Source organism: Neopsephotus bourkii, unplaced genomic scaffold (assembly GCF_033783945.1).
Source record: "Neopsephotus bourkii isolate Nb327-2 ecotype Australia unplaced genomic scaffold, CSIRO-AGI_Nbou_v1 NB_1474, whole genome shotgun sequence".
Classification (NCBI taxonomy): Eukaryota; Metazoa; Chordata; class Aves; order Psittaciformes; family Psittacidae; genus Neopsephotus; species Neopsephotus bourkii.
In genome coordinates this window covers 639,320-664,669 of record NW_026901950.1, presented here as the reverse complement: position 1 = coordinate 664,669, position 25,350 = coordinate 639,320, and the positions used below count along the sequence as shown (strand labels likewise).

The window sequence follows — 25,350 nt, the reverse complement described above, 5'->3', positions numbered from 1 at the left end:
CTCTACTAATACAGCTCAAAGCCATTACTCTAGGAAAGGTGCTGGCAGCATTACTAATGGAGAGCTCTTCAAACTCCTGCCCAAGACATTTTTTGGCATAGAAAACATCAGCTACCCTGAGTTTTTTCTTCACATGTTTATTACCTTTTAAAGAAAGCTGTCCTGGTGTCAGCTAAGGTGGAGTTACTTTTCTTCTAGTTCACATTATTCCGCATATGCTTATTATCATCATTTCTCCTCTCAAAGATCTTCACCAGTTTAAGATTTCCTTACAAACAAGTCTGATCCTAGCCCCGTGACGCATCTTGGAACCCCTCCCATCATCTTCAGGCACCATAGATAAGTAATTCTGGAAAGACTGACTCCAGGGATCAGTAGACAAGCAGCAAGAATGCTAGAAACCTGGAGTTACTTTGCAAAGTTTGACAGTGATTAGTAGTTGATAGTGTAGGCACTGGTGATTAGGCAAATCATCTTGTACCTGAGAGACTGCAGGGCATAAGGGCCCTTTGTGAAGGCACACTGGAATGACCCAACTGGCATGTGCATGAAAAATATTTGTCCCTGTAAGTCTGCACACTGCATCCCAGCCTCACCTCAATCAGCACAGGCAGGTTGCAGTAGTGGAGGTCTCTGTCCTCCCAGCACTGATGCCAGCAATGTGATGGCAGTGTGGTTTCTCCCACCGGTGCACACCACCTGGAGCAATGTCCTATCTACCCGTCCTCTTGGTGGCCATCTCCATCCCAGCTCAGCCACCCACGGGGTGGGAAGGGGCTGCTTTAACCCCCTACCTGCTTCCTGCTGTGCAAATGACCGCAGGCAGAGAGGCACTGTGAGGAGAATACCTTGTAATGAAGGAAGCAAGAAACAGGGATGTGGGAGAGGGCTGGGGCTGGAGCTGATGGGTGCAGGACCTTGACTGTCAGTGGTGTCTTCTGTATGCAGGTGACCTTGACCTTGAATGATGATAACCATGTGACCTTGACCTGGAATGACAGTCATGACTGTTCCCTCTTCTGCTTCTTGGATACTGCAGTGATGGTGAGTTGGAATGGGAGTTGGAACAAGTACATGATCCAGAACAGGGGGCAGTGCAGGAAGAACCCGATGTTGACTTGGAATAGGCATATAAACTCCTAGAATAATATGAAATACTACAGGGAAACTTGGACCTTAAAAAAATACACAACACACAAAAAACAGAAGTTCATTCAGAACAGTTGTTCTCCCAGAACAGTTGTTCTCCCTAATTTTTTTCCTCCCAAACTTGGTTTGGTTTTTTGGTTGTTTGTGTTTTTTTTTTTTTTCTGTGGTTGTGGTTGTTGTTTTTTTTGTTGTTGTTTTGAGGTGGTTCTTTTTTTTGGGGGGGGGGGAATAGGGTTTTTGTTTTTTTTTTGGGGGGGGGCCCGCGGGTTTTTCCCTGTCCATGTGATTATGTCAAAGCTTCATTCAGCTGCTGACATAATGTAACTGCAAGTGGCAGAACTAAACACAGCCTCTAGTAATATTACCCAAGCCATTAATCTAGGAAGATAGCGGCAACATTACTAATAGAGAGCTATTCAGACTCCTGCCCAAGTCAGTTTTGGGGACAGAAAATATCAGCTACACTGAGTGTTTTCTTCACAAGTTTTTCTTTTATTATTTTTCAGAGAACCATTTCACATTATTCCACATGTGTTTCTTAGCATTATTCATCCTATCAAAGTCTTTCACCAACTCTCTGTGCATACTTATTTGATTGTCAGTCTGCTGTTGTATAAGTCATATGTTACGGCCTAGATTACAAGTAGCAATATACTGAATTTCTATAGTATAGCAGTCTGCCACCTAAGTTAATGGAACTGCCTCTCCTCAGATGAACTTTTGCAGAGGGGAGAAGATAAAGAAAAAAAGCCCATAACCCAAAGATAATTTTTTAACAGAAATTCTAAAGTGTCATTATTTATCTGTTATTGGTAAATAGGTATTGATTGTCACTGTGGGCCAAGAACACTTGGTAGTGCTGGTTGTCTTCATCCAGGAACGTGACAGCCCTTGTGAATAAATGCCAACAGCTGGGAAATCAGATCTACTAAAATTCCGGAGTTAACTGCATATGGGGAAATAAAACTTTACTTCTCTTCCAACAAACTGCCCACTGACAGAGAGGAAGACTGAGGCAGTTTGGCAGCAGTCACCAGAGCAGCAGAAGGGAAAACAGTTATGAGTGGCTGTGGAGGTGGTGATGGCTGCTGCTGCACCTGCCTACAGAGCCTTTTTGTTTAGCCAGCTCCATTTTTGAAGTTCTTCACTGTCTAGAGACAGAATAACGTTTACAAAAGGTAACCTGAAATTTCAGCAGATACATCAATAAGAGCCTCCGCAGGATAAAATTACTTATGTATTTCTGTAAATGCTATCAGTCCTAACAGAAATTAAACTATAGCTGTGATGTGATGGCTTGACTTCACAAATGAAGATTTGGGAAGGGCTTTACCCATGCTTACTACAAGCACACTGATGACTAAAGTGACCGATGTCCTGAACCACCTGCATGCAGGGCTGGGTCTGTGGCTTCCAGCGCACTTTATCACCTGCCGTTTCATCACTTGCGTGTTGCTACAGGGCTTTGCAGGTGTGAGTAAACCCTTTGGGCCTGTGCAGTGGATTTTTTAGGTGAGGTGCAGTGTGTGCAGAACTGGCCCCACCCTTTACACCTGAGGTTTATCTGCCAGGGCCTAGAGAGCTTGGACAGTGACAGCAAAGTCCTCAGGTCGCAGGTTTGGTTAGAGTGTCCTTCTTTTAGGTGGACGGCCTTACAAGGCTAAACGAGCTCCTTCTGCCTGGGTGTGAAGTTAGAGTGTTCCTTCTCCTAGGATGGTTACCCAAAGGCTAGTGAGCCCATCCTGCCCATGGACACACTTTGTCTGACCCTTCAGTTGAGACCTGTCTGGCATGGAAGACCCTACTGGAGGCATATGCTACCACCAGCATAGCTCTCAACCTCACAAGGGCACACAAGCTCTTTCCCCATGACATGGGGGTGTCTGTGAAAGAGTAAACTACAGCTACATTATATATATTAATATATTGTATGTATTATATAGAACAGCTATATTATATACATTAAAAACTGATGTTAATGATTGGTAGCTCAGGGTATCTGTATTTAAAGTACTTCAGTGTTAACGCCAAATTGAAAGTGATTGTTAAACAAAGGTGTGACTCTAATTTGCCAGATTGTCTCTAAACAGCTATCAGAGATTTAGCCTGATTCAGTTTAGCCTTGCTTAAGGAGACGTAAATTATTATTTTCTTCCCTGACAGCTCTTACAGGCTCTTTGTACAAAAAAAAATTGCATGAAATTCATTGTGCTCTGGTTAGCAGGTAAAGCATCAGGAAAAACATCTGTATGATGACATGATGGGTATGTATGTTCCTCAGACTGCACTAATGCTGTTCGAATACATGTGCATAATTAGAATCATCATATACAATAGGTTTTAGCCTATACACTCCACTCTTTTCGGATATCAATTAGCCAAGGATTTGGAACAATGGGAGTGGCTGCAAGGAATCAGATTGATATTGCAGTATGTAGATGACCTGTTGATAGCCACTGAAACAAAAGAACTGTGTATAGTATGGACAATCAGCCTGTTACATTTTCTTGGACTTAACAGTTATTGAGTTTCTCTGCAGAAAGCCCAAGTGGCCCAACAGCAAGTCACATACCTCAGATATGAGATCACTGCGGGCCAGCAGACCCTGTGGACAGCAAGAAAGGAAGCTATATGCCAGACTCCCCAACCGCAAACTGCCAGACAGCTCTGTATGTTCTTCAGGATGACCGGATGGTGTCGCCTGTGGATATATAACTACAGGCTTCTGGTAAAACCACTTTATGAATTATTAAAATCAAGTTCAAAGAACCTTGTATGGAACAGGGAGGTAGATAGAGCGTTCCATCAGCTGAAGAAAAGATTAGTGGATGCCCCTGCTTTGGGGCTACCAGATATTACCAAACCTGTCTGTCTGTTCTCACATGAAAAACAGGGAATAGCTCTGGGGTTCCTAGCGCAAAACTTGGGACTCTATCAAAGGGCAGTTGCATAATTCTCCAAACAACTGGATGAAGTAAGTAAAGGATGGACCAGTTGCCTGAAAGCAGTAGCAGCAGTTGTGTTGAATATCCAGGAAGCCTGTAAGTTTACACTGGGCAAGATATAACAGTGTTGGTATCTTACACTGTGTCAGCAGTACTAGAAATAAAAAGGGGACATTGGCGTTAACCACAAAGATTCCTTAAATATCAAGCTGTCTTGGTAGAACAGGATGACATGGAAATAGTGGTTACTAACATTATCAATCCAGCATCTTTCCTCACTGGCAACACAGGAGAGTCGGTATCACACGATTGCTTGAAAACGACTGAAGCAGTCTACTCCAGCTGACCACACCTAAAGGAGGAACTGCTGGAAGATGCTGAAGATTCCTAGTACACTGACAGAAGCAGCTTTGTCCAACAACGCATCTGTAAGGCAGGGTACGCAGTAACCACTACAGACCACGTAATAGAATCAAAAGCCCTTGCCCCAAACACCTTGGCACAAAAAGCAGAAATAACTAACTCGAGCATTAGAATTGGCCAAACCCAAGAAGATTAATATTTGGGCAGACTCCAAATATGCCACTGGGGTAGTCCACGCTCATGGAGCTGTGTGGAAAAAAAGAGAACTTTTATCCACCCAAGGAAAATATATAAAACATGCTGAAGAGAACTCAAGCTCTTAGTGGCAGTACAACTGCCTGAAAAGGTGGCTATCATGCACTGTAAATCCCATCAAAGAGGAAGCACTGCTCAGGAATTGGGTAACGCCATGGCAGGTCATGAGGCCAAAAGGGTGGCTGAGGAAGGCAATTTAGAAGTGCAGTCTTTGGTCCCAGATGGTAAAATGCAAATTGATTGTGAGCCCAAATACTCCAAGGACAATCAAAAGTTAATTGAGGATTTAGAAGGAAAAGTGGAAGAAAGTGGGTGGGCAAAGACTTCACAAGGTAAGATGATAACACCATTTGTATTACTGTGGGCAATAGTCATGGCAGAACATAGCAATTCCCACTGGAGAGTAGAGGCCCTGTACAAATACTTGAGCAAACTTATGATTGTCTGAAATTTATATGCCACCATTAAGTACGTAACACAGCAGTGCAAAATTTGTTTGCAGAATAATTCCAAGACAAGTCCTAAGGTTCAGCTCAGTCAAATAGTGAAAGGGAATTATCTGGGACAACAGTGGCAAATTGATTTCTCAGAACTGCCAAGAAAAGGAGGGTATCAATATCTGTTGGTCATGACAGATACCTTTTCAGGGTGGCCAGAAGCATTCTCTTGCCAAACCAACAAAGCCAAGAGAAGTAACCGAAATACTATTACAAGAAATAATACCGAGATTTGGGGTCCCAGCAGTAATCTCCTTGGATCAAGGATCACATTTCATTGCAAAAGTTGTTCAGCAAGCTAGTAAAATTTTAGGAATAGATTGGCAGTTACATACCCCATATAATCCACAAACAAGTGGTCAAGTGGAAAAGATAAACCATCTAATTAAATTACAAACTAAAACTGGGACAAGAAGCTAGTTTGTCCTGGCCTCTATCTCTACCTCTGGATTTGTTGAGAATTAGGACTAAGCCTCGAGTAAAAATTGGCCTGAGTCCTTTTGAAATATTATGTGGAAGACCATATATTGTTCAAGCTGGAACTTCAGCACAAGTAGGGGAAGAGGTCCTCTACAACTATGTAATGAGCATGCAAAAACAACTCTGAGATATAGTAAGACTAGTCCTGGAGACTAGAGCTCAAGGTCTTGATGGACCTGTGCATAGTATTAAACCTGGAGATTATGTATACATCAGATCTCTTTCAGATTTACCTCTGGAACCCAAGTGGGAAGGTCCATTACAAGTGTTGCTGACTTCTCGTACAGCAATTAAGATTAAGGAACAAGCATCATGGATACACTACACCAGAATAAAGAAAGCTCCTAGATCAGAGTGGGAGTCAACACCTATTGAACCCCTGAAACTCAGGATCAAGCAATGAAATCATTTAGACTTATCTTTTATATCTTTGTTACAAGAGGATTGACCTTACCATGGCTTCCTACTCAGCCAAAAGAAAATACGTGGGTGACACTGGCTAATGCAACTGGACAAAATGTGTTTTGTCTATCGGTTGCCACTCCTATGAATCCTTTTAGCACATGTTTAGTGGGACTGCCTTTAGATAACTGGACATTAACTGTAGTCCCTTCCTTGATGGCCGTGGTGACACTACCCCACTCCATGGATACATGAGATGGGTGGGTGGTACATCAAAAAATGACTTTCCTAGAAACTTGTGAAATTGATCTGTTAAGATCTGTAAAAATGGACATGTGTCTGTATTTTATTTATATTTATATTAGTACAAAATGTGAACTCTCCTTTGGCTGTTTATCGAAAAGCTTCTTTATGGTGTAATTATACTTCTGTTAACTTTTCTCATTCCTTAAATGCACCAATATCGCTCCCTCGAGGTATCTTTTTGATCTGTGGAGACCGAGCATGGCCTTGTATACCTTCCCATCTACGAGGAGGTCATTGTAACCTAGAGAGATTAACAATGTTAACCCCAAATATTTCCATGATATTTGCTCATACCAGATTCGATCATCTCCACTGGATAAAAAGATCGGTTCACACTTTTACTCGCGATTGTAAGGATGAGGTAATGTTTTGGAATCCTGTAGAAATAGTTTCGGCCTCTTTTCTCGCACCAGGAGTAGCCACTGTGCAAGCTCTTGCAATTCTAAATAAATTAGGGTGCTGGCTTGCAAAGCAAATAAATGCTACATCTGGTGCTCTTTCCAGGCTCCTTCTGGGTGTAGATTCAGTAAGACATGTGACCTTACAAAATTCTTCTTGCCCATGGCCATGGATGTAAGGACTTCGAAGGTTTATGTTACATGAACCTTTCAGATCACTCCAAATCGGTTTCAAAGAGTATACAAACTCTAACAGATCTTACAGGAAAACTTCAGATTGAAGATGCCTGGAACCCTTTTTCAGGCTGATTTCCAAGGCTTAGTGCGTAAAGGGTAAAGAAATTAATTGTTTTAGGAGCCTTTATTTTAATAGCATGTATTAGTTTAATAGTTTGTATTCCCTGTTTATTAACATTAATACAGTCTCTTATTAATAAAGCTCACACCAGCAATGGATGTGAGACTGGAAAAGACACAAGATTAGACAAGTTGAAAGTGGCAAATACTTTGCCAGAACTCTTGAGCAAAAGAATTTGCAAAGGTGAAAGGGGGCACTTGATATGAGGAAAGCTAGCGCCTGGAAAACATAGGGTTAAAGTACTTTCAGTTTAACTTAGGTCGAAGTTAGAAAACAATGTCTGTGCTGTAAGTCTGAGGTAAGATAACAGGGACTGAATATACATAACAAGGGACTGCTCTTCAGAAAGTTACAGATCTCTTGAGAAATCCCTGGTATGGCTGGTTTCAGATAGTTTTGCAGTTACTGAGGCATCCAACTGTGCCAAAGGTGAAAAGCACATCGTGAGGATGAGGAAGACTGCTTACTTCATCCTCAAGACCCCTGCTCACGACCACCGGAGGGCAGTGCGCAACCGCCAAGAGGAGGATAATGGAACGATAATGGAACTAGTTGTAATATTCCCTGCCTATTCCCGGAAATCTAATGAATATATATGTTTGTGTGTAATAAATGCCTGTTCACTTTACCCCTTGGTGTGCAAGTTAGGAGGAACGATCCCCCTTGCACCCGGCGAATATAAACATACCTGCTTTATAACTCTCCTTGAGTTGTAGAGTCTGATTCCGTGCATCACACTTGAGCCCAGAACCCCCCTGCCCCGTGATGGGCTGCACCCCCACAGGATGACCAGCAGGTCAGGGAGGGGATTCTCCCCCTCTGCCGTGCTCTGGGGAGACCCCCCCCTTCAGTCCTGCATCCAGCTCTCATGCAACAACCCAAGGGATGTGGAGCTGTTGCAGCAAGTTCAGAGGAGGCCAGGGACATGCTGCAAGGTATGACATACTCTGTTACACCAGCTGGGGGCTGGAACTGGATGAGCTTTAAGGCCCCTTCCAACCAAAGCCGTTCCAGGATTCTGATTCTATGAATTAAACCCATTGCTTAGAAAGGTAGTTACCACAATGCATGTGCCCCTTGAAGCAAGGGGCATGCTTTTGTGCTTGGATTGCTTTTGCAGCTCCCAGTTCAGTTAAACCTATCTGTGGGGCAGCACTTGAATTTCTTTGGAAGTGACTTTGTACTGGACAACAACAGCTACACCAAGTCTCCTTGTATCTTGGTGTGCATGGGAATAAGTATTTAGTGCAGTAACTCTGCTTGGCTTGATATTCAAACCTGTTGATCAAACATTCAATTTATTTTTAACATTGGAGGTCTCCTTGCTCTCCTTCAAAGCCTGTCATGCTTCCCACCCCGGGTGAGAGCTCTAGTCATCTCACAACTCCAACAGTCAGTCTCTCAAGGACAGTTTCCACAGGCACAACTTTTTGGGCTGGCTCATCTGTTCGGACCTGATAAGCCAGGCCGATGTAGGTATCCAGCGTCTGATCATCAATACCAGGATCGATTGTGCAGAAGGCAGTTTTCAGATCATCTGCCATCACCTCCCTGTTTAAAAACAAGTCAGTTACTGCTGTGCTGTGGTAGGTGAAAGGAGTATTTACTTACTGGTGCCACCGTAAGAATCCATGTTGCTTGAAATGCAGAGCAAAGACAACTTTTGGTATTGTTATCTCTGCTTCTACTTATCCTTTTGTTTTCTAAACACACATGTAATAAGGACTGCTAAGTATGAAATTTCAAACTGAAGGGAAATCAGGAAATGTTACATTTCTGATAACGTGGGAAGACCTTAATTACACTCTCTTGTGCATTGTGATATCCTTTGCTGCACAACTATATATTCTCTTGCTAACTCAGTGCCCATATTGGACAGTACATAACTTCATGGGCATGATCTTCACAGACACTGCACAGAGACAAAACATGAGCTGTTTCAGGAACGACCTTCTGAGAGAAAGAGGCAGCTATGTAAATCTCGTAAACAGAAGCCTCTCATCGGGGACAGCACATATAGTATTACTCAGTGTGGAAGAAATGGGGTCTTCTAGAAGCTTTGTTAGGAGCAGTGAGAGCCTGATGTGTCTTGCATGCACAGGATTCCCTTCTCTAGTGTGTGTCAGCTTTTACCATCATGAGAGGGTGCAGCTTCCCAGGGGGAGGAATGGGAGGTGAAACTGCTTTGCAGTGAACACTGCCCTTGCCTGCTGCCAGTGCCACCAGGGCTGTCTGGGCAGAGCAGCACTGGGCTGTGGGTTGCCTACGTGCCCGATGAGTACAGCGGAGGTTGAGCTCAGAATGTGGTTTGATTGACAGAGCCGCATATTCTCAAAGGGGGTATAAGACCATTCCATGGTGGCAGCATCTCCACACTGCTTCTGGAGGTAGCTGAGAAAGAACTCGGGCAGACCGGATTGTTTCCCTGTCTGCAGGTAACAAGTAAGTCCCATAAGCAGCAGAACCAGATCAAGTACGCCCATGTGACTCCAGCTGTTTGCATACAGTGGCTTTTGGGAATGGGGATCCCACACAGTGCTAACACAGCAGTAGTGCTGGCTGGAGCCCTTCCCCCTTGTTAGATCATTTGAAATGTTTCTCCCAGGTACATGAAACTCTCCATTTCCGAGGCCATTCACAAAATCTCTCTTCTACTTATGTTTATAAAATATGTAGAAACTTGCTACCTGTGAGGTGCTACTGCTCCCTCAGATTTAGCTGAGCTTGGCTCATGGGTTGGGAAATGGGAGCAGTTCTTGGAAAAAAGGAGAGCCAGACAGTGACTACAGCAACCCTATTTCCCCAGGAAACCAAGCTGGAAGTAAAAGGACAGCTGCTGTAGAAAACATAAGCCATTTAAGGCTTATCCCAGTGATGTTTCTAGGCTTCTAGCTCAAGGGAAGAAATCTGTAAAGGGGCTCTGCCTCTCTCAAGGTTGCTCTCATATGACTGAGAGACAGTGACAGGGCTTGGCCAGTAGCTGGAGATGTGGTCTCATGCTTGTCCCTAATATGGGAAGAATTAAATAGCTACTTTTATTCTCTTTTGAGTATTGTATCACCCAAGACAGGCCCCTTTGGCCTCCAGTTGTTAATCCTAACCCACCCTTCTTGGCCCACAAAGAAGGGCAAATGCTTTGGGGTTTGTGTAACAAAACCAAAGCACATTTGTACTGGTAAATTAATAAATTAAAATTATTTTTTGCCCCTACTCCTTGTTTTTTGTTAAGTGCCATCTGTTCCTCTCTCACACAAACACTATGAAGCTTAAAAACGGATTGGCATAGATTCAGATTAACCCAGCAAAAGACTCTGGCAATGCCCTGGCTGTGCAGATGTTGCCAAGGTTTCTACTACCTAGGAGCAGATGTTGCATACTGGTGATGGCACAGTGGTCCATAGTGCACCGTCGCACCCCAGAGTAGCAGCAGCTGAGCTAGCTGAGGTCTTGGACTCATGAGTGTGGCTGATTTGGCTTGGGGTGACTGCAGCACTTCCTCCCCTGGGCATGCTGTCTTGTGCAGGAGTTCTCACTGACTCCTGTTGCTGCTCTTGCAACAGCTGCTGGACTGCTGCAGTTTATGGCCCTGAACCATGTGGCACCGAGTTCTGGTTTCCTGAATGCCTCTGAATTTGCAGTGGTGGCTGGGCATCACCTGTGTCGTGAGCAACTCAGCTGTCCTGGGAGCAGGAGCTGCAGAGTAGACCTCTGGCCTGGGACAGAGCTGTGCCAGGTTGTCCAGGTGATACTGTCCTAATCCATGAGTCACATTCCTGGCAAGCCTCACCAGGCACAGAGTTACTGCCAGCTGAGGCCATTTGGTCTTAAAATGTTTTCTGCAACTCAATTCAGGCGGAATACTAGGTAGGACATGGGGAGACCCTACTTCCCAAACTGGATGGACTGTCATAGCAAATGCTGTTTGTGGAGGACACTGGGACAAACCTGCTGTTCTCGTGCAATTTTCTCCTTCCAGACATCCTTTAGGATGTTCATCACATCCTTCTTAGTCAGCTTTCTGTTCCTGACTTCACCTTCATGCCTCAGGTACACAGGAATGTTGTCACCTTTTCCCTAAGGAATGGAAAAGAAACATACATGGGTAAGGCATTCACCTCACTGACAGTGATGCAGCACCAAAGCCACATCCTCAGCATCTAAAGCCATTAAAATGAGTCATTTGTGTGGGTTTCATACCCAGTACTATAAAACACACTTGTTAGCACCTCTGCAGTGTGTCTCAAGTGCTCCAAGGTGGACAAAATGGGACTGTGTGAGAGGTTCTACCCAGCAAATACAGAACAGGAAAGATCTTCCTTGGAAACTTCTTTCAGGAATGGCTGGGCAAACAGTTCAGGGTTCTGGAAAGGCTGAGGAAGAGATGTTGAAGGACCAAGAAATACTGCTGTGTCCCTGAGAAGACATTTGGGCACAGTTACACCTGCTATGATGTCCTGAGTTGGAGCAATCCCAGGCACAGCCTCAGGTTGGGCAGAGAAGAGATTCAGAGTAGCCCTGCGGGGAAGGACTTGATGGTGTTGGTTGATGAGAAAATGAACATGAGCCAGCTTCAGTGAGCGCTCGCAGCCCTGAGAGCCAACAGCATCCTGGGCTGCATCAAAAGGATCATGACCAGCAGGTCGAGGGAGGTGATCCTGCCCCTCTGCTCTCGTGAGGACTTCACTTAGAGTATTGTGTGCAGTTCTGGTGTAGGTGATAGTTTTCCTTGATGAGCTGGAGATTCTAGATGTTCCTTCCAACCAACACTTTGATGGTTCCTGAATTAACTATAGTAGCTGTCAGGGCCCCAAGAACCTTAATTATCCTGATCAGCCTCAGCTAGATTCTCCATCCACCCACCTGCCCACAGCCAAAGAGCTCTGTTAAACAGGTTGAGGCTGTTGAGCTGTGCTGTAGGTGTATCTGCTTCTAGTCTTCTCTCTGTATACTAACTATACCTTGGACTGATGTCACAAGTAAAGCTTCTCCTGAATGGATCCTTTTGGACATCTGTTGCAGTTTTCTCTCCAGTCCTGACTCTGTTCCTGTCTTCTACTACTAACTTCCCCCACCAACCATAGAATCATAGAATAGTTAGCGTTGGAAACGACCTCGCTCTAAACCATATCACCCAAGGCCTCGTCCAACCTGGCCTTGAACACTGCCAGGCATGGAGCATTCACAGCCTCCCTGGGCAACCCATTCCAGTGCCTCACCACCCTAACAGGAAAAAACTTCCTCCTTATATCCAATCTAAACTTCCCCTGTTTCAGTTTTAACCCATTATCCCCTGTCCTATCACTACAGTCCCTAATGAAGAGTCCATCCCCAGCATCCCCATAGGCCCCTTCAGATACTGGAAGGCTGCTATGAGGTCTCCACGTAGCCTTCTCTTCTCCAGGCTGAACAGCCCCAACTTTCTCAGCCTGTCTTCATACAGGAGGTGCTCCAGTCCCTGATCATTCTCGTGGCCTCCTCTGGACTTGTTCTAACAGATCCATGTCCTTTTTATGTTGAGGACACCAGAACTGCACACAATACTCCAAGTGAGGTCTGATGAGAGCAGAGTAGAGGGGCAGGATCACCTCCTTTGACCTGCTGGTCACACTCGTTTTGATGGAGCCCAGGATACAGTTGGCTTTCTGGGCTGCAAGGGCACACAGCCGGCTCATGTTCATTTTCTCATCGACCAGCAACCCCAAGTCCTTCTCCTCAGGGCTGCTCTGAGTCTCTTCTCTGCCCAGCCTGTAGCTGTGCCTGGGATTGCTCTGACCCAGGTGTAGGACCTTGCACTTGGCATGGTTGAAACTTCATGAGGTTGGCATCAGCACACCTGACAAGCGTGTCAGGGTCCGTCTGGATGGCATTCCTTCCCTCCAGCGTATCAACCAAACCACATTTGTCCTGATTTGGAAAGCAAAGAATGAGCAGTATTTTGTGTTCTTGAGAATTTAAGGTTTTTGATAAGACATAATAAGCACTGATGGTTTTGTCATGTTTCACTAGGTGGGTAGGTCCCCATCTAAGCACAGGCAGCATGTGATGCTAAATATTAACTGGTAATCAGCAACATATCCCCTTCTCTGAAAGAACATCCTTTGTGAACTTTGACCTGCTTTCTTGTCTCCAAATGCATGATCTCATGCAACCTTTTGTATACAAACTTCTTGTCTACCCACTCTCCCCTCCTTTTAGGTATACCTCTCTTATCTTGCCTTTTTCTTCAGAACATCTAATAGAGAACTCCTGTGCTGCTCTTGGTTTTCTCTGCTGTAACCTGTGCTTTTCACTCTCAGCTATTTCCCCTTTGTCTTGAAAATCTGTCTTTAGGATATTTACTGAGGAACCCAGTAACAGTACAGCACTTGGGTCCCACATCCTAGTTACAGGTATGTGGTAGAATTTCATTTGATGTTACCTCCCTGGTGTGGAGGCTTCTTTTTATGACTAGCCGGAATTCCACCAGGAGATTAAAATAATCAAAGATGGGTTATGGTGTGATTGAAAGGAGCCTGTGAGCAAGCCTTGTTTTGTTTGTGAATAACTGCATTATTCAGCAATCAAACCTCTTCATTCCCTTTCCTGAACAGAAGGATAGAAATGGTGGATGCTGAATTATCTGCCTTGGAGGGTTTTGCCTCCTCAGTAAAACCTGGTGTATTTTTGTACAAATACTATGCAACAGAGTTTGCATTTTAAAAGTTAAAACTCATACCTGAATCTAAGAACAGGAACTGATTTTTTTATTGTACTTGGGTGTGAATTTCCTTCCCATGCTGTAACTGTACCAAAGGTTTTGCAAAACTCTTTCGTTGTGATACTTTTGTCAGGGTAAGTGATAAAAGTTGGAGCATTAGCACAGGGATTCTGACATTGTGATGTTTACTTGCTCAGTGTGAGCTAAGAACTCTGTGTTAAAGCTTCAGCAAATGTGTTTCAAGGCATAGTCTGAGTGTTTCACAACTGACTCGTGACCACAAGGAGTTTACCTAAGCCCCTTTAGTTAAGTGCAGCAATATTTATAATCATACCTGCGTAGTAGAAATAGAGCACAACTTGTTGGCTGCCAAAGTGATTATTTGGTAGTGTGGGCACTAGCCAGTGCCATTTGAGAACGTCAGCTCTCTGACCTCTCATAACTCTCCCCATGCCAAGAATAGACAGACATTCTCCCACTTAGAAAGAATTCAGGCTGCAGTGCAGCTCACTGCAAATACAGAATTGCTGGATGGACCCAGAAGTCTTAGCACCATGGAGTGAATGTGAAGGCCCTATGGACATAGCAACCTGAATATTATTTTAATCCAGAAACAGATTAAGCTGTGGATAACATCACCATGAAAACCTATCTATCACTTAGCTTTGTCTTGGAGGAGCTCTTATTGACACAAACTTTATCTCAACTCAGGCTTACAGCTGTAGGGATTTGAGGGCTCTCTCTTCCATCATAATCTTTTCCAAATATTAGGAAATATATATGGATAATATTTCCCAAGTTCTGTTTAGTACCTTCACATTAATGTGAATTTACACCAGAAACAATGCCATAAAGCCTTAGTGCTGGCTCAGCACAACCTTAACACCCAAAGGAGCTACAGCTCTATGTACAATTCTAGTAGAAGGGAAATAGTGACTGGAAGCAGCCAGGACAGGCTATACATCCCTGTACCTATCGGAGGCAGCCATGTTCTGGCTGCCCGTGTGCTCAGCTATGCATGAGCTGGCTACCTCAAATGTCTTGCCAAAAGGATGCAGCTAAATATACAGCATAAGCAGTACGTTTTTGGAACAGCATTTAATAATACATTTTTTGGTTGTTTTGTGGGGTTTGTTGTTGTTTTAGCTTTTTCTTGGGGGGGAGGGGGGTGTTGGTGTTTTTTTTATCTAGACCTGAAAAAAACTGATTGAAGTGGGCTTACGTTATAATGCTAGCAGATGTAAGGGCAGAACCCACACCAGCAGTGGGTGTAGTGGTGAGTACCTTAGATGTCATCTAGGCTAAGGTGGTAGATGGGACATATGCCTAGGGCAATAAAAACAGAGTAAGACAAAGCTGCTAAATCAGACCACAAAGATAACAGCTGATTGGCTGAGAAATTCGATGCTGTGGTGTAAAGCAGGTTTAGTCTCAGTTTCAAAGACAGCTGAAATGCTACAGATAGGTGGAGTGATGAGACTGCTCTCTAAGCTAAACTGGCCCATTTATCACCTCCAAAGCTGCACCTAAAGACTGTGAGCACTGTAGTGACTATGAGCAGAATGTGAAATGCTGATGTTAGGAGCCCTCACAATGGCCACCTCTCACAGATTTTAAAGAAGTTGTTTTTGTTAAGCACAGTCAGAGATAATTCAAGAATAAAGATAAATATTTAGGAGGTCAGTTCTATAAATCAGTAAATTTCCTTCCTTTTGTACACTTTCTGCTTTCAGACACTTGCTTTTGTTTCTTCCCTAGCTTGGACACCTCTGTGAGCAAGTCAGCTCACTAAACCAACAAGAAACTTTGCGGCTCTTGGTCTCCGATTTTCCTGCTGCGTGAATTGGCTCAGTGAGTATCTAGTGAGTGCCAGAGCTGGTGTAGTCCTAAGCAGAGGGAGGGCACCATCAGGACTGGGAAGTGAGCCCTTGTTTCCGTGGCCAAGAGCTGTTGGATTAGATCTCTGCTTCCTTGGCCAGGCAGGTGAGCTGTTATCTGTACTGGGCAGAGAGGAGGAGGCCAGAAATTACTGATAACCCTGATTACATTCAATACCCTTAGCTAGAAGCAGATAGATGTCGTGTAGGCCTCATTAGCAGGGTAGTATCTGTAATTAGGGAAATGAGTACTCAATATTCAGAAAGATGGGAGGATTCCAATTAAAAAAAAAAAAAAGAAAAAAGAAGATCCACTTATTTTCTTCTTAGACCTTCAAGTATGTTTGCTACCATGGCATACTGGTTCACTGGCATTAAGCTGATTTCCAAAAACCATAAAAGATATGTTTTGCTGGGTCTACAGAGACTTCAAAGAAAAAAAGGACCTATCAATCCAAGCAAAATGCATAAAAAAGATGACCAACCCCCCCCCCCCCCCAAATAACCAAATAAAAAACAAACCAAAAAACCTTCAGAAAGCAGTATGATATCATCTACAGCATGGGTAACAGTAATCCCTCTGGGAGCTGAAGCAAAGAAATGTCTAATAAAGAATTCTGGAAGGAAACTGATATAAGTGATTTGAAAAAAAAAGAATTTAGAGAGTGATTAAAATGGGCTTATTCAGCTGGTTGAAGGTGCAAACAACAGTTGTCTGTAATGAGGGCCTGTGATTTGGATAGTTCAGGTAACAAGTACTGTGATAAACAATATATATCCTTTAAGAGTTTTTCCCAGTAGAAGGCTGCTGATATTTGATAGCTTCTCAGTGCCCTGTGTGACATGAGCTGCTGGTTACAGTCTATTTCTAGCCCTCTGTGATAGTTTACAAAGTCTTGGTATCACTGTGGCATCTGAATGCCAATAAAACGCCTAAGAATGGCCTGTTAAGTTCTCTGCCCTGCCTTCAGGAGTAATTCAAGCTTCGAGTTATGACTGCAAGTGCCTCCAAATATATTAGTATGATACACCCCACCAGAACTGTGATTGTCCCAGAAAATCCTGATACACAGTTCAGACAACAGTGTACATGATGAAGATTGAAAATATCTAAAAACCTTAAATCTAATCGTCTAAAGTATTATAGGAGAAGAAGGCTTCCAACAACATCTTATGTATGAAAGAAATTGACCTAATGGACCAGAAAGAAGCTTTTATCAGTTGGCATCTGTTTAGGCTGCTCATCCTATGTACATATCTAACACAACTAAGCTCTGTAAGAACATCTCCATTAGTGTTTGTGCCCCACAGGTCCAAGTCCAAACGCTTATAGAATCATAGAATAGTTAGGGTTGGAAAAGACCTTAAGATCATCCAGTTACAACCCCTCTGCCATGGGCAGGGACACCTCGCACTAAACCATGTCACTCAAAGCTCCGTCCAACCTGGACTTGAACACTGCCAGGGATGGAGCATTCACAACTTCCTTGGGCAACCCATTCCAGTGCCTCACCACCCTCACAGTAAAGAACTTCCTCCTTATATCCAATCTAAACTTCCCCTGTTTAAGTTTTAACCCATTACCCCTTCTCCTATCACTACAGTCCCTAATGAAGAGTCCCTCCCCAGCATCCCTATAGGCCCCTTCAGATACTGGAAGGCTGCTCTGAGGTCTCCACGCAGCCTTCTCTTCTCCAGGCTGAACAGCCCCAACTTTCTCAGCCTGTCTTCAGAGGGGAGGTGCTCCAGCCCCTAGTTGTCCTTGTGGCCCTCCTCTGGACTTGTTCCAAGAGTTCTATGTCCTTTCTATGTTTAGGAAGCTTACCCAAAGTAACTTCATATTCATTCCTTATAGCGGACAGCAAGGGCTTATAGGTCTTGAAGCTGTCTATGAAGAATTCAAAGACTCTCTGTAGGGCTAAGAAAAGAAAAGCTTGAGAAAGCATTCAGTAGCCCATTTGTCAAAATTTAGAGATAACTGTTTTGTCTGATGTAAATGGCATCTAATGACCAGTAAAGATAATTAAAAAAACACTGCTAACACAATGCACTTTGTCTCTCCATCTCTGGTCTGCCATCCCAAATCCTCCCATGAAGGTGGAGCTCTCTCTGCTGTTGATGGGCAAGGCAGTATGATAGAAAGCAAAGAAAGAGAAGTTTTGAGCAAGTCTGTCAGGGCACAGCTCCAAAATGAAAATGATAAGCATAAGATGGCGCTGACTGGAATTCAGGTTACAATATGGATGTAACAATATATTCATAAAGGTAAGAAACAAGATCCTATTTCTGCTTTTGTTGCCTATTTTGTGCAGCTCAGTGGCAGAGTGGAGGAGGTCTCTCTGCAGACTAAAACTTGTTCACAGAGGATAGTCGAACTCCCAGGTTGTATCTGGCCCATGCAAAGACTTCACTAGCAGTAAGTAACGTTCTCATTATTAAAAACAACAAAATGAGAACATATTATGTAAGACAGTAAAAAAAATAATAATTCCAAAGCATATACACACTTAGGAAACCTCTACTTTCTCTTGCCACTAGATTCTTCGTTTCCTTCCGTCTACCACTTTTCCCATCACTACAGGATTCCTTTGGAAGGAGAATTTGAATGAATTAATTCAGACAAAATCAAATGCAAACTTCCCATGGTCTGCATAAATGCTCTAAGGTCAGGATATAACAAAAGCAGGAGTACCCACTCCTATTCTATCAGTGTTTTACATTAAAGTGGTGATTCTCAATGCCTCCATGAGGTGTGTCCTCAAAACACAACCTCCCAGCATCAGGCCCATTAGAACTAAGAGTGTTGGGGATCCTTATTAGGTTCAGGCAACAGAAAGCATCTTTTTGTCACATGCAGAAACTGAACTTCAGAAAGGAGAGGTTTTGCGGTGAAAATTCGGGAACCTGCACCCTTGCTGCTTGATGGATTTAGGTAGGAATCTCCAGTAGTTTAGTATGTAAATTCTGTTTCACATCGACTTTAGATTATCATGTCTTTTGAAGGCTTGGGCTTTGATTTGAAAATGGAAACGGTTATAGAAGATGTGGAAGACAAGAGAAGATGTAAACAATCCAATGACATGCAATCAGCAGCAGCCCAATATATAGACAAACTGAATCCTGTGTGAGTTCTCTAGTCTGAGAAACAAATCCACTTATTTAATACTACCCGTAGGTGCCTACTTCTCCTTTTTCCTTTGGATAGCAAATTTAAGTACCCATCTCAGCGCTTCCTTTCAAGTGAAGAGAACCTTGTATCAGACCTGTAACTTCAGTTCCTGAACGTTCTCTTTAGTCCAGTCAAGAGCCTGCAGCTCCTTCTTTAAGTAGGACTCCATTTGCTCCAAGTATGGTGGCTTTGGAATGCTAAGAAGGGCCTATTTATTGCTGCAGAGACACAGGGAAAGAAAGAACACATGCCTGCCCTATACATAAGAATGAATTCATGATAAATCAGCTCAAGGATCTTGATTTTCTTCCTACTGCCCCCCCCCCTTTTTTTTTTTAACCTATAGGGGTTTTTTTGTTTGTTTTTACTCTTGGGTAAGGAAAATAATACAGCATACAATGGAAAATTTAAAATTTCTTGATAGAGCAGGAAGCTATTCAAGATGTCCTGCTAGTACTACCTCTTGGTTTAAGAACTTCATAATGGGTTTTGGTATTTGGTGAGTGGGATCTCTGTATCAGAAGAGCATAAATAGTAATTGTGTATGTATTGGATCAAGGAAAACAGCTGTTTGAAGAGATAACTGAAAATATACTAAGTCTCAGGTGGTTGTATATTCCTCGGGAACCTCAGAAGGTTCTAGGCTAAGTGTCCTTTTGCTGGATTTTATTATCATATGATTATCATATAATATTTATGAGCTAAAGCTCATCTAGTTCTAAGTCCCTGCCACACTCAGGGACACCTTCCACTAGACTAGGTTTCTCCAAGCCCCATCCAACGTGGCCTTGAACACTTTCAGGAATGCGGCAGCCTTCGCTGCATATTTCATATTACAACCAGCTAGAATTAAAACTGAAAAGCCCAACTACCCTTATTATATCATCCACAGAGGTGTCCTGGTTTCTGTCAGAGCCCTGAGTGCACCAACAGGCTCTACAACTTTTCCCCTTGCTCCTCAGTTTGGATGCCTTTGCTAAAGGGGAGCTGGGACCCTAGAGAGCGACAGCAAGGAAATGAGGGAGGGAGCAGGGCACAGTGCCACAGCACTTGAACAAGAGCCGAGCAGGTTACTTGATGGTAGCCTGGGTCACCTGTAGTTCAGTGATTGTCAGGCAAGTCTGCAATGATGAGTAAGTTGTGATGTCACCTGGGATGTCAAATCAGCAGGCTTGGGTCAGTGAGATATGAGACACACGGCTACACCATAGCTCCAGCAAGAACCGATGATGAGTACACTTGAATGAAGGCTTCTCAAATCTCTTTCTCATCCAGCTTTTTCCACAGCACCTGATCCCAGGTTATCCAGATGTGCTGCATCAAATTCAGTCTTGAGCCCAGGCACCCAAGAGCCTAGGATTGGAGAAGAGCTCACAAAGCCTGTTGGTGCACTCAGGGCCCTGACAGAATCCTGTATGATGTCGGTCAATGAATCACTAAATGATAGCATGGTATGGTGATGTTTATATTAAGCATGACTCACTATTATGTTAATACTTTACATCTCCTACAGAGCTACTAGTCAGAACCAACAATCTGTTCTCTATTATGCTGAATGCTTGTGGGGTAACCCAACATCATTGTTCCCTCTAACACTGGAGGAGGCTCTGCTTTGTAAGGTCTTAGTTTTCAGAAACCTTCAGCAATTCTGGTGACTTAACCAGTAGTACAGGCTGAGCTTACCTAGACTGTCTCTCCTTTGGGGTGCATCAGGGTTTGTGATTCCTTAGCACTCTCTGTCCAGCTGCAAATGCAGGCCATATGGATCAAGGGCCTTTAGTTGAAAGCTGAATGATTGAAAGGAATCTTTTTGCTGTAGCTGGCACTAAAAGCTCACCACAAAGAGCGGAAATCAGTGCAACTGCCTTTGAAAGACAAGGGCTGAACCCTGAAACTCTTCTCAGACAGGACTGACCACACCTAAAAACCACATACACGTTTTTGTTCCTTGAAGAAATCATCTCCCCGGACTAGAAACCATTTGCTACACACCTGTGAATAATCCCCTGGTAGCTGTTGTTCATACTGCCTGGATTATGTTATTGTGGGAAAGTGTTCACATCTTTGGGTGTAAAATAATTCTTGGTCTACACTGGGACTAGTGGAAAATAAAGCATCACAAAACCAACCAGAATTTTGCAATAATCCTGATGAAACCCAAACTAGCAGGTTTCATGCTGCTCTTGTTTGCAGTGGGGAGCTTTGCACTAAAGTGTGTCCCCCCCCCCCCAGGAAGGACACACTGAGCTAGGTTAACGCATACAGACTACAAGTTTTTTAAAGGCAGGTTGGTGACCCTACACGAAACAGCTGATTTGCATCAGTGTAAGAATGTAGTGAAGGTAAGGTCTGAGGAACCATAAAAAGATCACAGTGAATCAATTTTACTTCAGAAACGGCAAGCTCTTCTGAAAGCAAAATTTTTTTGTTAATTTGAAGAGTCTGTTCATTTCTACTGTGGAACTTTGTCAGTGTTTCTTTGCGGGTGGGGGGATGTGTGGGGTATGTATGGGGGTGGGGGAAAGCCAGGTATGCAGGATTGCTCTGTTGTCTACTTTATTCATTCATAGAATGCCAGACTAGTTTGAGTTGGAAGGGACCTTAAAGCTCATCCCGTTCCAACCCCCTGCCACAGTCAGGGACACCTTCCACTAGACAAGGTTGCTCCAAGCCCCATTCGACCTGGCCTCGAACACTGCCAGGGATGGGGCAGCCACAGCTTCTCTGGGCAACCTGTGCCAGGGCCTTAGCACCCTCACAGGGAAGAACTTCTGCCTAAGAGCTCATCTCAATCTCCCCTCTGTCACTTTAAAGCCATTCCCCCTTGTCCTGACTCTTTTTGCTTTTATAAAAAAGTCCTTTTCCCATTATTAAAACCAAATAATTAGTAGGTGATTATCCAGTACAAATCCCTCCTTGTTCTGTCTGTAAAATTTACAAAAAGTTAACCATGGGCAGAGAGGAGGGTTTGACTTTCAAACCCTAAACTTCAGGCTGACCTAGCCTTCAAATGGTTAAATGTAAAGCCGCAGAATTTTAAATTTCCTAATTCCAGTTGAAGAAGCAGGAAGATTACACCACAGAAACAGTAAGATTCCAATTTACAGTAAGCTAAAAATCTTTTGTACAATGAGGAGCGTGCTTACAGAATGTCCCAACTCCAGTAACAAAGTAATACTTAAAGTGCTTGTGCTAATGTAGCACAGCTTGCCATAGAAGTGGCACATTCTTGAAATACAACCAAAACACTAATGAAAAAAACCCACCTAAACCCAACATAAATAATATGTTACTTTTATAGACCTTAACATCCCATTTTTTGTTGGTCTGTATATTCCCAGAATTAATTTTCTCATAATTTGGATATATATTTTTCTCATGCTAGTTTATTTTATTTAGTAAGACTGATAAATACCAGGGAACAGATGTTCCTGCAGGATGCTCTTAGCCTATGATTAAACAGCATGGGATTTCTCTTTATTTTTCCTTTTTTAAAACTACATGGGTTGAATTCTGGCTTCAGTGTTATACATGTATGTCCCCTCAAAGTCGCAGCTAAGAACATTTATATTCTTCTCCTCTTTCCTCCACCCTTAAACGTGCAGTAGTTAATTCACAAAGATGACATGTGACTGAAATTCAAGAGTTAGGTGGCATGTAAATATTTATATATAGATGAAGAATTTAAGTGATAGAATCTGCTCAGGGTTTGCCATCTGGTGACCGGCACACCAACTGGTACTTTCCTCACTGTCTCAGTGAGAACATCCATGAATTGCATCTCTTCTGAAGAGGAGAGATGCAAAACAGCACTAGAGAACCTGTCACCCATGAGTCAAGAACCAGGATCTGGGGTCCCAGAAGTGCTTGCAAAGCCATTTCCCTGGGGTGGCACTCATGCCATGGCACAGATGGCCTGACAGCCAGTAGGAACTACGGGACAGATACAACCAAGAACTCTTTCCTCGACTAGAAACTGGATTCTATAGGTGAAAAGCTTTGAGAATTAAACATACACTTGCATGCGTATTGTAGGGAAAATGAGTGTGGCTGTGGTACAGAAAAGCAGCCCTGAGATTCCAGTGAATTTTCAGGTGCTGCACTGACCAAGATGACCACAGACTCAGCTTGATCTCTGAGCACTGGCTTCAGCTGCCAGCCTGGCTCCACCCTCAGGGGGAAGCAGCTGTTGTACCTTTAGCAGTTCTCACCTGCAGGTCCCCAGTTTAGTCTGCCTAAAAACCTAAGACACAAGATCACTTGTGCAATTCTGCAGCTGGCAGTGAGGATGGAGGCAGAAACCTCAAGCACTGGGTCAGCTTACCTAAGGAATCCCACCTTTGGGTGAGATTCCCTGAGACACTGTGAGCTGATCTAGCAGCTCAGTGCTCTTGAAAATCCAGAGCACCTCCTCCTCCCAGCCATATCCTCCCGCTGTTTACCTTGTACTGCTGCCACGGCTTATCAGACCTCTTTATAAGCTGCTTTCAGTCATCACCTCAGCAGAACGCTAACACAGTGTAATCGCTGAAACTTGCTTAGTGGCCAGCACAACGACACAGAGAAGATTGTACCCGGCACAACTTTCACGGCACAGTTACACCCGAACGAGGAGCTGTGGAAGCTTGTACTGTGCGCCTGACTACACGGAGCACAGCAAAGAAGCAGCAACTGGAAGAACAGTTACCGGGGCGCAGGGCCAGAGCTGCACCACAGCACCGTACGAAGGAACGGAACGGCTCCACTCGGCTCTCCCTACGGCGCTCAGGCCCCGTCCCTCTCTTCCTTCGTCCCTCTCTTCCTTCATCCCTCCCTTTCTTCTTCCCTTCTTCCTTTCCTCTCTCTTCTTCCTTCTCTCCTTCAGGCCCAGCCCGAACCTGCCCGACGGAGAGCGGCCCGCCGCCTTGGCTGTGCATCTGCTGTTTACACGCGTCCCCATGGAGACGACTCCCCTACCAGGACCCCGTCGCACCGTCATAGCTGCCCAGGCACCGCCTGAAGCGCTGCTGCCGCTCTCCAGGGCACGGCTCAGCACCACCCTGGAAGGCAGCGGGCTCTGCGGAACTGTCGGCCCCGGGCCGAGGCCGCCGGCACGGCGCCGCCGGCTCCTCTCCAGGTGCAGTCCACACCAGCCCTTGCGCGCAGGCATCGGGAGGCCAGAGGCAGGCGCGAAGAGGTCCCTCGGCACCCCACTTCCTCGGGGCACGATGGGAGCAGAAGTCCCAGGCCCAGAGGCGCTCTCCGGCCCGTTTTCCAGCGCGAAGCGCGCAGATCGGGGCGGGGTTTCACGCGCCTAGCCTTTCGGGAGCTGTAGTCCCAGAGAGCAAAGGAGGTGCGCAGGCGGGGGCGGAGCAGACTCCGCTTCCCATCGGGCAGCGCGGCGCCATTGTGGCTGCTTTCACAGCTCATTGGCCGGCGGTTGGAGCTGGGCTTCGCTCCCCGCCCGGTGACACAAAGCAAATTCAAGATGGCTGAGGGGGTGGCGGGCATCCCGCACGGCGGGGATGCAGCTCTGCCGTGCCCTCCCGAAGAACAGGAACTGACTCGGCGCCTCCGCAGGCTTTACCCCGCCGTCAACCAGGAGGAGACGCCGCTGCCGCGGTCCTGGAGCCCTAAGGACAAGTACAATTACATCGGCCTCTCGCAGGGCAACCTGCGCGTCCACTACAAAGGTGCTGGGCTGGGGCGGCGGCGCCGGTTTCGTCTTCGGCCTGTGCCTGGAGCAGGGCGGCCCCGCGCGGCCCTTGCTCGGCCGGCACCCAGGTCTGCGCTGGGACCGCAGCGGGTCTGGTAGCCCGGGGGAAGGGGCGACTCGGCTGGGGAGTAGTGTGGTGAGCGGGGTATGCCAAGCTCCGGCCCCGGGACGGGCTGCTGGTCCGGGGTGCCATGTGTTTCTATGGGCTCGGGCAGTGGAAGCGGTCGGGAGCCAAGGGCACTTACTCTGGGGGAGTGTGCTGCCTTCTAGAACGCTTCTCCATTTCATCAGCCCGGGCCCGAGCGTCTCAGTGTAGCCAGGTCGGGTGTTTACTCCGTCATCCTGCCTAAAGCCTGGCCAAGGAGCCGCATGGCGTCGATGCGGAGCTGGGGCTTTGGCTCCCCGAGTTTACACACAAGGATGCCTGCGGACTTGTAGGACTAGGGGAATCACACCGGTGTTTTCCTTCCTCGACAGTGGAGGCTGTTCTCCCTACCCACCCAGCAGAGAGGTGATTATTCCTTTTCCTGCTTGGTTAGTAAACACTAATGTCATTCCCCTCTTGTGTAATCATTTTTGTCTTACGTTGGTGTACATTGGTCTTCAAATTCTGTATGTGGGGAGAGAAGTGCTACTGTGAGTCTTTCTCAGTTACTTCACAGTGTAAATGAAGGAAAATATACAGCGCTCATACTGAGGGGATGGTTCACGGTGGCAGCACAGGGTTGTATATTTCAGTCCTTTGAAAAGAGGGCTTCA

The 25,350-nt window shown here is 45.0% G+C and overlaps 2 protein-coding genes across 5 annotated transcripts in view; one reads left to right on the top strand and one right to left on the bottom strand.

Moving 5' to 3' along the window:
* Nucleotides 1-8,484: 8,484 nt before the first annotated feature.
* On the bottom strand, nt 8,485-24,045 carry TSNAXIP1 (translin associated factor X interacting protein 1). Its single transcript, XM_061369119.1, is given in 8 exon segments — nt 8,485-8,759; nt 9,303-9,582; nt 11,099-11,227; nt 15,705-15,850; nt 17,553-17,637; nt 18,979-19,114; nt 20,580-20,721; nt 23,853-24,045. Coding segments are annotated over 8 exon segments (1,344 nt in total). The 3' UTR covers nt 8,485-8,526.
* A 189-nt stretch (nt 24,046-24,234) lies between these two features.
* Nucleotides 24,235-25,350, top strand: part of RANBP10 (RAN binding protein 10) — a 68,161-nt gene continuing 67,045 nt past the window's right edge. For 2 of the 4 annotated variants that reach the window (XM_061369111.1, XM_061369112.1), the window contains exon 1: nt 24,235-24,568. In XM_061369111.1, the coding sequence (XP_061225095.1) occupies nt 24,364-24,568 (205 nt within the window). In that variant the 5' untranslated portion in view covers nt 24,235-24,363. The remainder of the gene's footprint in view (nt 24,569-25,350) is intronic. The other 2 variants (XM_061369113.1, XM_061369110.1) reach the window with 1 other exon arrangement.